Here is a 16,917-nt window from a genome sequence, read left to right on the forward strand (position 1 = left end):
TTATATATACATTATAAATACTTGAATTAGGTAATTATTTGGACTTGACTTTAATCGAGCATCCCTTATAAGACCTAGACATGACTCACATTTATTTCAAATCTAAATCTAGGTCCAAATTGTATCAAACTTAGTTAAACGCAAAACTTACCTCTATTTTCTCCGATTGAGTGGACTGGACCGAGTTCAGGTAGACCAAACCCCATCACATGGTAAGAAAAAGATAAAGTCAATGCACACACTAATGGAAAGTTAGTGTTTTTTTAGGTTAATAAACTCCTATATACAAATCCTTCTGTATTTGTATATACTTTTCATATTTAACTTTACTTTTTAAAAAATGTTAACACCTAAAAATTTGTTTTTGACATCTTTATCTTTGTTTTTTTTTTTTCCTGTGACTCTATTTGCAGTGATTGGAATTGCAAAACTTCTGTCCATTTCAATTTAGGAACCTGGTTGAGTGAGATCAATCCCTTGGAGTAATCAGCTCAAAAATTAATCTGCCTCCAAATCTTTTAACTGTTCCGAGCACGAGAATCCTAATCCTAATATATAGTAGAAATTGCCCTCGACCGCGGTCAGGTGCGCGTGCCAAGAATCTTTTTTTTTTTTTTTTTTGGCTGTTTGTGGGCCGGGTGTTGGGAGGGTATTGCTCGGATAGCCCATAAAAATTTTTGCTTGCAACAGAGACGGTTTCAAGGCCTTAGATATTCTCTGGATCAAATGTATCTGCATGGTTCAGAGTTTGAGTTCTGGCATTATTGGTTGGTCTATCACCGTTGGACAAGGGGCACAAACGGATTGTATTCATTTTTCACAGCACGTAATTTTCATTGCACACGATGTAACTTACTTTGCACACGATGTAATTTTACAACACTTTTTTATGGGCCCCACACATGACGTAAAAATCGAGTTACATGCTGTAATCTAAGCCGCACAAATTTTTGAGGTCACATCGTGGCCGTGAACCTTCAGGAACGGTTGTCAGTGACAACCGTTCCTACCCCATTTCCATCACCGTTCATCTCCTGATTGATTATATATGATATTTGTCAACGTATCAGAAATTCTATTTTTTTTTTTGCCCCCCATGATTTTATCAAAAATAAGTTTAATAGTTTTGGGTGCAGCTGATTTTAATTGAATGATTTATATATTTGAAAAAAAAATCATCTAATTGCACGAGCTCGTTGAAGTTGAGATGTGAAATTCTTTTTCTTGTCTTTTTTTGTGGTTCATATGGAATGTTTAAAGCCTGCAGCATTTATGCCACGATTGGTTCTTTAACTTAAGAAACTTCCCAATCCCTGCTCACCTAATACTTCATGAGGCCCAGTCAAAGGTGAAGGCTGCCTTAAAAATTGTTTTTTACTTTTTTTTTTTTAGAACAACGTGTGTGATTTGTGATATCACTACACGACTTAGCAAATGGAGCTGTGCGCGAGAGTTACGCATGGTTGTCAGATTGCTGCGACGGAGTCAGGACCTTTGTTCGAAGAGTGCAACAATAATAATATTAAAATAAATTTAAAATGTATTGGTTTGAAAATTTTAATATAATTAAATACTCCCTCCGTCCCACTTTGATAGTCCTAACTTCCTTTTTCATCCGTCTCAAATTATAGTCCACTTTCCAATTGAAGAATGTAGTTGTATTTTAATTTTCCTAAAATACCCTTATTCAATGTAAGTTGTTGTTACTATAAACTTACCCCATTTAATGAGAGTTGATTCTTTTTTACTATCAATTCAAATTCCCATAAAGTTGTACTCTAATTAATGTGAGGGTATTTTAGGAAAATAGCTACCTAAATTGATTGTTCTAACAAAATTAACTATTTTTTCTTAAACTGTGTGAAAAAGAAACTAGTACTATCAAAGTGGGACGGAGGGAGTATTTGTTATAAATATACCAATTAATTTACTTAATATTGCAAAAAAAAATTTTAGAAAAAGTTATTTACTGCTCGTGATTAACTTCATCATTTTAGAAAATTGTAAAATATGCACAAGACTATAAGATGTAAAGATCTAGTAGTATATAAATTAGACTAATTATGCACACATGACTGTACTGTCAAAGGAATGTTCGTTTCATTTGTAATTCATATTATTAGATGTCTAAAAAAGTTCAATGTTACGTAATAAAATACATTAGAAAAACAAAGTAGATTTACGTCATATATTTTGTTTCAAGGTTTCCTTGTAGAAATGATAAGAGCAATTGTAAAGATTTTAACGCTTTCGAGGAGCAGTTGCAGAGTTACAAGGAATATTGTCAAATTTCAGGGGGAGAACAAGAGAGGAGCAACACTAGAAAATCTAAAATTTTGTAGGCTATTCTGCAATTTTTTAAAAATGTACAGAAAGAAGGTTGCCGACGCTAACGACCTATCTTATCTATGTACAGAACCTTTCTCTTTAAATAAAATTATCCAAGGCCACATTGGGGTTATGACCGTCACCAATCTGGCTGTCAGTTAGTACAGTCCCACCAGCTTGGACAATGTCAAGTTTGCCATCAATAACATACCATCTTTTATGTTCCACCACAGGGTATATTACAATTGGAACATATTTGTAAGTAGTTTTTTTTTTTCTACAAACACCTTCTAAGTTTAATGGCCTTCATAAAACTAGAATCTGTTATATTTTATAATTTGGCAAAATGAGTCAAAACCCTAATGGAAATTAATGACCATCATTATAATTTTTTTTTCTTAGATTTGTGGTGTATAGGCAAATTGCAGATTAGAGAGAGCTCAGTTAGCTTCTCAGATTAAATTAATTTTTGAGAAAAACTTGCATTTGATCAGAATTGTTCGTCGAGAAATTGATTTTCTACATCATGCTGATGCAGGCAAATATGTTATTGGAAAGAAAAAAAGAAAAAGAGAAAAAAAAAAAAGAACAAGAGGTGTTGTAACACATCAAGCTTTTTGGCTATCGTAACAGCTTTTAGATTTTGTTGTGAAGGAATTTGTCTTTCAAGCCTTCAAATGGGCTTTCCTTATCTTTTCAAAATTTTTGGTGTTGAATGCTTTTTAGAGTTTTGAGTTTAGTCAAGTCACGGAAAAGTACATAATCAATGTGTTTGAACTTTGAACAATCCATCTTTCCATAATGTGATTGCTTTTATTGGAGCATATAATACGGCTTTGCCCCTTTTTTTCTTTCTTGTACATAGTCCACTAGTCTATTTCTACTTCTCTTTTCTTGAACAAGCACCTCTATTACGTAACTTTGACTCATGCAAAACACACACACACACTCACACACAAAGAGTGGAATTTTTAGGCACACATAAGACAGCTTTTTTTTGGTGATTATGTTGATGTTGCGGACAATTTTCAATCAATAATTTGGTTCGTTGAGAAACTTCAAATCAACTTCAAGAATATCCTAAGGAAACCTTTCAAATCAATATTCAATTCTTCACACCAGCACAAAAGTCTTGAGCTAAAGGGAAGGCTTCTAGTGTATCTACAAAATCATTTGGCACTCATACGTACACACACTAGTCAATGTTTTCTTAGTTGCCATACACAAGAATATAGAGGTTTGTCTTTGTATCTGTGTGTATAAAACGGTGAAGCAATTTCTACTTTTTTTTGTACGGGTAAATAATTGCCAATACAATCAACAAGAAAGGCATAAAAAGTAAAGTTTTGTCGACTAACGCCATCATTCACATTGGTTTTGGCAACTTCATATTTTTGCGTCATTGCAATGATCAGAATTCCAATCAAGATGGTCATGTTGCCCCTTTTCCTATGGAGATTGTAACACAGTCATCTGAGCTGCAATCATAACAACTGAATGGGGGTTTCAATGATTACAGAATTCTATCATTTTGGATTCCACGGTTGAATGGAAAAGTACTTTAGTGATCTTTCTGTGATTACTTCATATTAGAACTACTAGAATTGCCTTCAAATTGACACTTCATTTCCTGTACCTACTACCTAATTCAACTATTCTCATCTTTCAGCAATCTAATTACCCCGAAATAAGGATATATACTTCATAAGTTCATAGAAAAGGGATGATGCATTATTATTTTCTAATGCAATTTATCTATGCAGGGTCAAATTACTGTAATTTCGTCTCCGTGATCTAACTTATCCCACTTAGTTAGATGATCATGAAATCTCATCCCTTTCTCACTTATAAGGCTTCGAGTCTCCTCTTGAAAAAACAAAAAAGAAAAACACTCAAGAAGGTAGGATTAATAGGTTTGTATTCAGATTTCTTCAGTGTTATTTTTTTGTTCTTTTTTCCCCCAGCAACTATGTATCAATCAAGACATGCCTCGAGCAAATATTAAACATTAATCTGAAGTCCTAGATGTGACTACAAATTCAGGTCAATCAAACTTGGCATCTTTCACATATCAATATTTTGATCATGATTAGATTCACATGGCAATCTATTCCAGTCTTCGTGCAACATCGAAGCAACGCCAGGTGTTACCAAGTTCCAGGTCAAGAACTGAAAAACACGCAAGAATTAATGTTATGTAACAAGTTGATGTGACCCCAGGGCTTAGAATCTGAACCACACGGTAGCAGGAAGGGAGGGGCCAATGGCTAGAAATGTCTAGAACAAACCCACATGGTAATGTAGGATTTTCATGTACTTATGTCCCACGTTGTAGTAAAAGGATTAGATTGGGGACAAGGCTAGAGGGATTGCTATGATGGCTGTCTTAAGGTAAAAATTCAAAGACACCTTTGATTGATTGGAAATCCGTTAGGATTTCTTTCACTGCTCTAATCTCATGCAAAGATAAAGTGAATTAAAGGGATCTTGCTTGACTCATATTCTTTGTTACCGTCTGCAAGCAAAGTCCTAAGTCCAGATGGATAAAGATTCAAACCCTGAAAAGATGAAACCTAACTTTGTTAGCTTTTCCAATATTATTGGTTAGTTTATTTTCTCTTTAGTCATATATTCACACGAACCATATTGCTTGAGTTCAACGAGTTAGGTGAAAAATGTAAAAAGGATACCGAGGACAAAGGTTGCATGTGGAAGCTAGCTCACTTCAAAGAAGAAAATGTACCCTACATTTTACAGCTAATTTTCGATCCACTTCTTTATGATCCATTTCTTTTCCTAAGGAAAGCAAGACTGCACTATATTAGTAGTATTTAGACACGGAAAAAACAAAAAGAAAGATTGGGATTGCTATCATCCATCAGTTAGCTTAGCTTGACCAACTACTAGTACTGCTGTTTTCCACATTACTTCCTTGCGCCTAATCTGTCTCTCTATCTTGATAAATTGTCCACACGCATTCTAAACCTGAAAAGTTTGGATTGATAAACAACTGAATTTCCTTTGAATGTCACTTCTAAAATGCATTAGAAGAGACTACGAACAATGAAGAAAAAAAAAGAGAAAGAAATGGATTAATTGCCACCAATGAAGCATGACTTGTAGGTTGAGCTAGAACACACTACAACTCTAGTCTTGTTCCACAACACTTAAAATCTCTTGCAACAAAGCTACCTTGATCAATTGGGTACAGCAGACAAACAAGGTTAGAAATTGACGAAACAGTTGGTGCCTGAACAGTTTTCTCAAATCACTTCTAAAATGCATTAAAAATGCTTGCAGCGAATTTTTAAACAAGAAAGTTCCATTCTAATTATTAGAACTGATCAATCAACAGATGCCGTTTCTTTGAATTTAATAAACTTAGTATCCCTAGCTATGCAGTATGCATCTGTGTGTGTGTGTGTGTGTGTGTAATTGTCTTTTGCTTGATTCAAATTCAAAGCCTACCTGCAGACATGGCTGGAGGTTGCATCAAAGCAGACATCCGCAGATGACAATGATAGTACTTAGGTAATATGTAAGATGAGAGCATGGAGGAGCCTGCTATTCAGTTGACTTGATTATAACAAGAACAAGAAGCTTTGGGTTGGGGGGAATGAAGCCTGGTCCGAGATCATTCATCAGATGATGTCTGTCTCAATTTCTTGGCTTCAATGAATGGTCTCGAACCAGACAGCATTCCCCTCAACATTTCAAGAGAGAGAGGGAAGGAGAGAGAGAGATCAGAAAGGAAGAAGATGTTTGATTTTGAAAGGGCCATGCATTTGGTTCCATATTCACGGGGTACTACTACTTATATACGTAGGATTTAGGAGGGTTGTGTTTGGAAGTCAGACAGACGCAGTTTTTCTCTTTTCTTTTTCACTTTCTACACCTTCCAACCCATGCTTCACACACAGTATATTATAAGGTGGTGTGTGTTGATATTGAGCAACCTATGATTCAATAAAAGTCAGTAATTACATTGTTGGACTTGGTGTGGAGGAATGAAGACAAACAAATTGGGCACTTTTTAGTATCATTTTCAAGTTAAGGGGTGGCAGCAAGTCAAGACAATTTTTGGCTGTCAATGAAGGGTGGCCAGACCAAGTTAGAAGACCTTTTTACAAGCAAATGTGGCATCAAAGCCGGGACTAGCGAATTCTTTACTCAACTTTCTCTATCCTATAGCGTTGAGGCATATGTTTAATTTCCTAACAACTTCAATTGGTGTTGGTAAAAAAAAAAAGAAAAAAGAATGCATCAATTCTTGCTATAGTTCCTATGGATTCTACCACTATAAGGCATTAACAAATTATGAGTACTTTTTTGGAGTAGAAATTGGGAGTCAATTTATAAAACGATGTGGCTGTTGTTTTCTATTTGAGGAAAAGGAGGAAAGGAGAAGTGGATCTTTATCAATAAAGGTTTTGTGCAAATTATGTGATTCCAAGCTTCAATTGAAAGAATACAAAAGTTTGGCTAATTAAAGCTTGGCTGAGCAGGACCAATAAAGTTAAAAAAAGATTTGGGAAATGGGAGTGAGACACAAAAGTTGAGAGAGAAGAAAAAAGTGTTCCTAAGTGACATTATTAACTGTATTAGATTATTTTTCACTGTGCTCAATTAACTTTGACAGACCAGAAAAAATGATTGAAAATAAGTGGGCACACTATTATTTTTTTTTTAAAAAAAGGCATTTCTGTGAAAGAAGTCATATACACTTTTGTCGTATAGGGCCATAATCAAATTTAGCCATCACAAATCAGACTGCACAGAAATGCCAGCCAAAATTGATCATTATTATACTGCCGACGCTTTTTTGTTGCTATTAGAATTATGTGATCAATAATTTACAACACGTTTAAATCAAAGAAATATGTACAGAAAATATAGTGAAGCTGAGGAAAGTCACCAATGCCCATGTTGAAATATTGAACAAATAGACTATTAGAGCCTTGTACAGAAAAAAAAATGTTGACTTCTGGTTTCAGATATTTTTAACAATGCCAATGAAATACTTTAGTAAGGCTATGAGTAGACAAGGAAAAGGCCTATTAGAATACCTAGCGGAGAAAAAAAAATAGTTTCAAGACTGCTATTTTCAGTCCAAATTCCCCACGAAGGAAAAGCTAATTCCATTCCTCATCCCAGCTCATCTTCACCCCTCCTTACCAACAAGCCACCGTCCGGAACGTGAGAGGGGCCGGTGCGGTTGGGGTTTGGTACAGTTCGATTCGATTATCGTAAAAGTGATGCACATAAATAAAATATTTGACATTGATTTAATATAACATTATGACGTATTTGTATATCAAAAATTTAAATATGTACAACGACTCGATGGAATCACATAAAAGCATAATTGTACTGAATCTATACCCTGCTAGAAAAACCAAGAGTTGGGTTTGGACTTTTTTCCATGGTACTGCAATTCATGTGACATTGACTCGAGCATTTGTGCATTATCCAATAAACCTAATTGATTATGACAAAAGTCAATCCATAAATAACTTTATAGTAATTTTCAACAATATTGTTTGGAGACTTAATATGCTTTTGCTTTGTAGATAGGAGGACAAACATCTGACTTTGGAGTTTGGACTTGCAGACTAATAATACATGTACTTTTACCGTAAGGGTTTGACATTATTGTAAGGTACAAGGGCTTACATGTGGAACCATCCAACAGAATTTCTGGAATTTGCATTACTCTCGATGCCAGCATGTCTTATGACTGGATCACACCATCAAACTCAATTATAAAGTCTCCCAAGACGACTTGTGAGCAAATAATTCGCACCAAGCAAAACAACTTGGAACCCGTTTGAATTGCTGTTTCTTGGAGTTTTTTTAGAAAAAAGTACTACAACGATTTGATATATGTGAAATACATTCGAACCCCTTGCAGTTGGCTCGAATGGTCTCACGATAGTTTAGTTAGGTCCCGAGATCGTGTGTTCGAATCACCTCTCTACCGCTTGTGTATCCTTGGGAAGTGGGGTGCACAGGCGCAGGAAAATTATTCTGACAAAACTGGGATACTTCCTGTATCGAAAAAAAAAACAAAGATACAAGATGATTGAAAAATATATATATGGAACGCAGAAATATTTTTTGAGGAAGAATGGCTTTCTAAAGAGATTGTGAAATGCTTGGTCAACCTTCGTGGTCATACTCATAATCCCCAGGATAAGTAGCTAAACTAGAATTAACATGCAACCAAATTCAACAACCCAAGGTATATCATCAAAAGACAGTAGCCTTTTATGTTCAGGAATACTGGAGAATATCAAGGATGTTCCCCTTAAAAAGTCATATTTTTGCTGAATATTTACAACACTTCAACTTGAGGCACTTTAAGCTCTGTTGGAATCTATTCTTTTGTTTGCAAACTTTATATAATTAGCCTCTCCACAATTGCACTAAGCAAAGGTTCCAGCACAACAAGAGCACATCTTAATGGGGGTCCCCATTGCCTGTAACTTTATATCCATCATTGAATTTAGACTTGAGAAGCAACCATCAGTAAGTGCTGTGTAACACTTGTAACTAACTGGACAACCTTCCTTTTTGGAATCGGCAAATTCTATTTAGCTTTCTTTCTACACTCTTTTGGGAATTTTGGGTTGGGGAAAGGAAGAACATCATAACGCAATGTTGCAAAAATTGTACAGCAGTTCTGACTAAATTAAAACATGAAAAACAGTGGCATCAGATATCCACTCGATTAGCTGCACACGAACTTGCCACTCCTTACTTGTGAATGCAATTCCTTGCATTTATAAACATAAAACATAATTCAAGAAATGCTATCCAGTTATTCCAGAGAGAAAGGAAATCATATACAACAAAGACAGTCCTTCAGACATGGGACTTGGGCATATAACTTACAAAATTTACACTTCACAAATAGAAAATAAATACACAGCCCTCTGCAAGCATTTCTTGCAGTTAATAGAAACCAAATGCACGTCATCAGAATGGTGACAAGACAAAAGAAAAGCTCTTTCTTCAATAAATTAGAAGACTGACCAAAGACTAGGATGGAAAACAGTTGCCCATATTCATCCTGCCAATATATTTAGATGCAAATGGTTCATCAACTTGTCCTGGTTCATGCTCATCATTGGATATCTGAGTGGTGATAGGAATCTGGATATTGACACGATCTTTCCTTCTTATGGAAGAAATGGTGGCATCATCTCTGTAAATATTGAGGCTAGCTATCCTCTTTTCAAGAGCAACTGCTTCACTGCAGCTCTTTCTTCTACCCAACTTTGGTGATTTTGCACGAGTTGGAGGTTGCTATGCCATAAAACAGAGTTTAGTACTATTCAGCAGTAATTTGTTTTGGGTTGATGAGCCTCATCAAGAAATTATAACGCTAATAAATGAAAACTTTTAATGCTTCAATAGTGCATAAAAAACACATTGTAATATCTCCAAGCTTATAAAGCAAATAACCCGTCTCATACCTTTTTCAGTTCAGCCTTGGGAGGCGGACCCTCATGGTAGAAACTTGGCATTGGGCTTGCCTTAAATAACAAACTTTTTCTGAATTGTTTGATAGCTGCTTCTTTCTCTTCCTAAAAATGTTCCAGAATTGGAGGAAACAAAAGACGACATATATATCAGTCTCCATGTGCTTAAGACGTAAAGGATCAAGATCAAGACAACTAAAATGTGATATGAAGTATTTCTATATTTGGTTGCTAGATAAGATAAGGAAAGGGGATCTGAAGTTGTCTGGACATAGTAAAAGTTATACCTTTGTCCTCTCCTCCCACTGAATCTTCTTAGCTTCAAGTGCTTGATGTTTCTCTTCTAATTTTGAGTAAAACTATCATAAACAATCAAAAGAAAAGAAGAATGGGGATAGTTTAGTCCCATTGGGTTTTAGATATATTGCTCAAGAAAATGAGGCTTAGAAGAACGTCATATGCTGAGAGTTTAAGAAGCATTACTTCCTTCCTCCTCTCTGCCCGTTCAGTACATCTGAACACAGGGGCTGATGCATTAGTAGTCCTGGACTTTCTTGTTGATGCCAAAACGCTAGACATAGTTAAGGAACTAATCTAACCACAGTGCAAAAGTCCAGAAGGAATATAACTAACTAGAGAGAAAGAGTGCTTATTGAGTAAGAAAGTCCTCCAGGGAGAAGGATACGAAGAAGCAACAGAAAATGAGTCTTCTTCACCAGGGTGCTTCTTATTATTGGGCTGCAATGGCTTTCTTTGAGCTGCAGGTGAGACTGGCTGCAGCAACAGAAAGGTACATAGTCAATCATCAGCATAATGTAATTCCACAACCAGTAGCAAAAAAGACTATAAACTTCACCAAGTTAGAGATTTTCCTATTATCACATCTCAATTCAGCTTGTTGGCTTTCCCTGTGAAAAAAAGAGCACCCTTGCTTATACTACATTAATGTCTTCTTCTAACTCCTGTTCATAAATGTATATGTTTTAAAAGTGAACTATTAAACTTTAAGTTGTAAAAACATGTATACAAAAGAACTACCCATCAACGAAACCACATCTTGTGTAACTCTATCATGCACCAATGATTTTTGGGTAGAATCAGCTTAGCTTATAATCATATTCTAGATAGTTCAGCATCCACAAGTAACTAGTTTTTCCAATGAGCAAAGAGATAAGAGAAGATTTAAAAAATGAAGGAACTGATAGGGGTTTTGCCATTTCATAATTTCATACTATGTAGCTGGAACATAGAGGAGCTGGCTCTTACTTATAGTAACCTGTTGTGTGCACAACCTATAGCTGATGATATTCTATGATTGGTATTATGAATAGGAAGTACTGCATGAGACAAAGTGTACAACCCTTAGATCGAAATATAATTAAGACACAAAAAAGATGCTAGAAAGGATTCTTTCCCTTTGAGAAAAGCCACCCAAGAGATAAAAGTATGACTTGAAGAAGACTGAGTGCTACCACAAGAATTCATAGAAAAAAAAAATGTGGAAAAAAAAGTGTAAACTATGAGCTTCGGTGCATAGCAGATACCTGAATCAGCCTTGTACCACTTTTATGCACGGCAGCGCTAATCTTTAATGTTTTAGTAGCAACACCATTGTCAGTTTCAGTTCCAACCGGACGAGCTCCAAATGAAGCACGCTTTGCAGTCGCCAATGCAAATGGCTGTGGAATAGTGCATTTGGTTTTACAGTTTCCAGAAGGAGACTTTGTCTTAGATTTCGCTGGAACTTTTGTCTTCTTACTATCATCTTTTACTTCAGGGCTTTCGGATTTCAGCTCCTCAGGTTCCCCAGTCTCACATTTTGGGACTAGTACAGCTTGCTCAACATTCTTAATGTGACAGACTGTAGATACAACTGACTTTTCACTGGTGCATTCCTTCACGTCATACTCATTCACTTCAGCTTTCTCTTCTATAACATTGGACTGAACATCCCCATTGACAAGTCCACATGCCTCCATAACATGATGAGGGTTGGTGGTCACATCATTTTCCTCGGTGGGAGTACCACTTGAGTATGTCACCACAGAATCTGGTTCCTTGTCCATACAGATCTCAGTAACTTCCATGCCCATTGGACTGCTTAAACAGACCACTTCCATTGGAAGATTAATCAAATGCTTCGTCAAATGCTATTTGTAAGACTAAGACAAACAAGTTGTTGACTGGCGAACCTATTAGACGTGTGTACCATTATTTTAAGGAGCTAATGCAGGTATAACATCAAACTTGAAGTTGACAATTGGATTTTTATTTTTTTAAATGATTCTAATCTACCCTTCACTTGTATGATTAAGAAAGTAAAAAAATACCAGATTCAACTCATGTGGAGATTACCCATTATATTACAGGTGAGCCCCAAGAAAAAGCACAAAAGCTTTCTGAACAATTTTATAGTTTTTTATCATGCAAACACCATAATTTGAATTCCAAGATCAGTTTAAATAAGAGTAAGACAAGAAAATTGAAATTTTTACGACATTTTAAGTACATGAGAAAAATCTTAAATAAACGGAGGCAAACTAATTAACCAGATTACTCTAGTGGAACATAAATTACACAAGGATCCACAACAAAAGAGATACGTACTCAGACTTCATGTTTTTGATAGTTGCAAAGCTCAATTAACCTTTATGTTTATGGCCATTCTCACCATCTACCAATGTACTCAAACTAATGCGTACTCAGAATTAGGATGAGTGACTTAAAACAAAAGAAAATGGACTCAAGATGCATAATGAGGGCTGAAAATTGAGCTCATACTATACCAACTATTGCTGGCACCAAGGACTACATTGGACGGTAGAAATCAAACATCAAAGTATTTACATTAGTAAAAATTTAAAGTTTTTGCTCCAATGCCAAGAGACTATCAGAAAAAAGAAAAGAAAAATCAAAATCCAGTGCAATAACACAGATTCATAAACAATTACTACTAAATCCGTCAACTTAACTGAAATTCTCAATCAAAGTACCTACTAAAATGCTAATTCTTCCTGCATTATCTTCTGAAAATTACAAGCTGCATCTTTTTCTTCTTTTTTTTCCCATACATATTCAGATAAAAAAAGATGACACCTGTAAAATTTAAAAATCAAACCCACAAAATTTTATCACAAAAAAAAAGATACCCGTCAAAGGTTAAGGTCAAGAATATGTCTTTCAAGCAAATTTTGACTTAAATCTTGAAATTAAAAGAAAGTAAACCTGGACTGGACTAAACAGACAAAATACACCGATCCCATTTCAAGATTTTCTTAAAAAGATCAAGATACATCAAACTTCAATGTAGATATATTCATAAACAAAGACGACACTAAGGTTGCATTCTGACCTGGGAGAAGAAACGCTGTCTAAAATGGCTTCCCCTGTCTGTGTGTTTTTCTGTGTGATGAGTGTGTGTGTTTTTGTACTTTGTCTCTGTTTTCTGGAATTTATACTGGTAACTGTACAGAGCGTGAGTTAACGGCGTTAGTTGACGGCTGATCAGTAATTTGAAATGACAAGGGAGGCATAAGTTGGAGGGTAGTATGGACTTTGAGTGTAAAGGAGGTTAAATGACTTAAATGCCCTCATTAGGTTGAAGATTTTAAAATTGCTGCATCATAAGAAATTGAATGCAAGTACCATATATAATCCTTGCATTGGTGGTTGAGTGGACCTCAATCTTTTTGTTTCTGTTTCCTGTCCCATAATTGTGTATTGATTCATGATTTGTCTACACTCTTTTTGTACATAGGAATGAGATGAAATTGATGTATTATGCTACATGCACTTTTAAGGATATTTTAATTGATCCCATGAAAGGATGATGATCTTTCCTAGTTTAGGCAAGTTAGTGGATTTGAGAATATGTAGAAAGTAGACTTGTTTCTATCTATCTGCTGAACTCCTAATTGTTCCAATGATTAAAGCTTGGCTGTGATAATTTAACAAGAGGCAAAAGGTTGTGGTTGGGTTCTTGAAATTCTAAACCACACCAACCAGTTTAAGAATGAATTTAAGGTTTTAATTGACTTAATACCAAGATAAAGTAGAAGTCAGCAATTTTATAAAACTGCTTGATATGGTGCCTCATCCTCATCTATTGTGGGTTTTAGTTTTAGGGCCTTAAACTAAACCACCACAAACTTCTTGAAATGAAAAATATGATAAAAAATAATAATTTTTTTCTATCCTGAGAGGCAAAGGGCAAAATGGAAATATACATATGGCCACGAAATGGAGGACTTTTACTTCTCCACTCAATTCAATAGGATATTATTTGTGATCCAAAGCAATCTTTACCTTGTTTGGTAGACATGATTCCTTTTCTACGCAAATAGTGAAGAAGTCATGAAAATTTGAATACCATGCATTTAATTCCAATCGAGTTAAATGCATGTCAAGACTTTATTGTACTGTATCTGAACTCTGAAGAAACCAATATTGTCTATCCTCCTCCTACACTATGGTACCTAATATAAGCAGACAATGTAGAGCAAGGTGTTTACCAATTTCTAAGTTTGGATTGCAATTTTTCAAATAAAAATTGTTACGTTTTCCGTTGACACATTTTTCAATCATTTTTTTACCTCACATATATCAAATCACTGTAATAATTTTTTTACAAAAAGTCCAGAAAAATACAATCCAAACAAAGCCTTAATTTGCAGATTTGAAGTCGTTCTGGGATTTTTAGTTAGGTATGAAATTTATTATGTAAACAAATCAAGAGTTAGGAAGGGTTGTTAATGCACCAAATGTTAATCATGGTTTTTTACAATGGAAGTGCATAGGATGATAGGCAATGGAAGATGAGGAAAATGGTCATAGAGTAATGGTCGGTCGAGAAGATCATTCAACATATTTACTTGTAAATATATCACCGAAGGTATTTAACAGCAATGGCAACATGATTGCTATGGTGATACGAACTACTAACTACTACAACATATAATCAAACCTTTCATGTATAAAATTTTAGCTGTAAACATATTTTCTTATTTTCTTGAATGATGGTTAGGAGAACTATATCTCTTTTTTTTTCTTTGTTTCTCTGTGAGTGCTGAGTAGTTTAGATGTATAACACAGGTCTTTAAGTTTCCAACATGCAATTTGTATTCTTTCGAAGAAAGAACTCCTATGTTTTCTTGCCGGTCGGTTGATCAACTGTTTATTCTCATGGATAATGCTAATAGCTTCCAATAAATACTTTTTTTTCTTTTCTAAAAATGAAAGAGTCTTTTTACCAAACAAGCATAAAAATGAAAATAGTTTTGTCTTTCCCTAATTCGACGCTTACAAGCCCTCTCCATTGCATTTGTAAGACTTGAAGTCTCCCTTAAAAAGATAAAAAAAAAAGAAAGAAAAACTTGAGATATTTTTCCTTCGTAGCTCTTTCGTTTAGAACGTTGAAATTTTGTTAAAACTTGAGATATTTTTTGAATGATGGATGCTCAATATATATGATTAGCCTCTCTAATTGGAGAGGCTTTAGGTTAGGAAGAACTATCACTCATTTATGGATCGATATCCCAAATCTTCTCTAAAATATGTATTTTTCGATGAGCAAATTCAAACAATTATTGCACCAAATATTAGAGCACAAGTAATGGATGTGGTACGTAATCAGTCTGGTACTAGCATCTCAACCTAACACAGGATCTTTAGGTCTACGAAGATTTTTCTTGGGTTCAAAATATTTGATGGAAACATAAAAAGAGAACGTGTATAATCTTTTTTGTTTCCTTATTTTTGCATGCAATATATGGTAGGAGTAGAAGCAGATTACTTTAATGTTCTGCAATTACAGCAAAATGACGTTTAAGTCCCAACTGAAACATGATTAGAGACAAAGAAAGCTGCACCAATTATAGCTTAGGCCCCATCTTTGATTAATAGTGTTTAACCTTTTGATAATGTCTTAACACCCTCTAATACAATTTTACATTCAACCTATTTTTATTCCTATACCCTATTTGCCCTGTTAACTTAAGCCAACAACAAGTATGCAATCCATTTTATCAAAGAAGTTGTGACTAATTTGGACCCTCCAACCTCCTTGCTGGTCCCAATCTTGAATCATAAATTTCTGAGAACTTGACTGTCCATGTTTGCATGTTTAAGATATCCAGAATCTCACTTTCTCATGTAACTAAGTTATGGATAAACCTATCTTTTGCTATTTATCTTTGGGATGATCTTGAGAACAAACAAAGGTGTAGCATAGCAAGGTTTTATATGCAAACATAATTAGCTGGTTTTCTCGTTTGCAAGCTGGTTTTCTCGTTTGCAACTAGGACTGCAAATGAATAGAACAGTTCGAGTCCGAGTTCGATTTGAGCTCGGTCAACATCGAAGTCGAGGTAAACTCAAGCTGACTAAGTCGAATTCGAATTCAAAAATATTAAATTCATTAACTCGTGAGCTAGCTCGAACTCAATTATATATATATATATTTATTTATTTATTTTAATAGTAAAATCACATATATATCTCTAATATTTTATTATTTGTTAAGAAAAATTATTATTTTATTCCTTTTTTAAAAATAAAATTATGTTGAGTCTCGACTCGATTAGATCGAAACTTGACTCGACTCGACTTGTTTGCACCCCTATTCGTAACATAGAACATCGCCCTAGGTTGCTGCATGATGGCCCAAATTATGGACTAACTGAATTTATGCAGCTTAGACAGAACTAACTGATACAATTCTTTATGGATTAATTTTTCTTACACTAACTAATACAATTTTTTATGAATTAATTTTCTTACAATGACAATTATATACCGTTGGGCTTGGATTTTATCCCACCAGTCATTTATTGGGATAAAACCCAAGCCCAATATATACTAGATGGCTTGGATATAGAATAATTGACTTCAATTTGTATTTAAATTTAAACTCTAGCACAATGTATACATTGTCGGTATAAATTAGATTAATCTATTTTTGTTGAGGAATTAATCTATTATTTGTTCACCTAACAAAAGGAAACCAAGGCCATACAAATTAAGCCGCAACAAATACAAGAGCTGGGTGCAGTGAACAAGTAAATATGGCATGCAGTCATGTCATTATTAATTAACAAGGTTACTCTTG

The 16,917-nt window shown here is 34.8% G+C and overlaps 1 protein-coding gene across 5 annotated transcripts; it reads right to left on the reverse strand.

The window, feature by feature from the left end:
- Positions 1-9,126: 9,126 nt before the first annotated feature.
- Positions 9,127-13,222, reverse strand: LOC113765226 (protein WVD2-like 3). Of its 5 annotated transcripts, none has more exons than XM_027309325.1 (7): positions 13,165-13,222; positions 11,357-11,909; positions 10,498-10,586; positions 10,296-10,383; positions 10,100-10,171; positions 9,807-9,917; positions 9,127-9,636 (listed from the first exon to the last, which is right to left on the reverse strand). In XM_027309325.1, the coding sequence occupies exons 2-7, from the start codon at positions 11,903-11,905 to the stop codon at positions 9,370-9,372; spliced, it is 1,176 nt and encodes a 391-aa protein (XP_027165126.1). In that variant the 5' UTR covers positions 11,906-11,909; positions 13,165-13,222; the 3' UTR covers positions 9,127-9,369. The 5 variants fall into 5 exon arrangements, with proteins under 5 accessions (XP_027165126.1, XP_027165127.1, XP_027165125.1 ...); XM_027309326.1 differs by having other exon boundaries at positions 11,357-11,925; positions 13,165-13,221; XM_027309324.1 differs by having other exon boundaries at positions 11,357-12,004; positions 13,165-13,221.
- Between the last annotated feature and the right edge of the window lie 3,695 nt (positions 13,223-16,917).

Source organism: Coffea eugenioides, chromosome 3 (genome assembly GCF_003713205.1).
Source record: "Coffea eugenioides isolate CCC68of chromosome 3, Ceug_1.0, whole genome shotgun sequence".
NCBI classification, from domain to species: domain Eukaryota; kingdom Viridiplantae; phylum Streptophyta; class Magnoliopsida; order Gentianales; family Rubiaceae; genus Coffea; species Coffea eugenioides.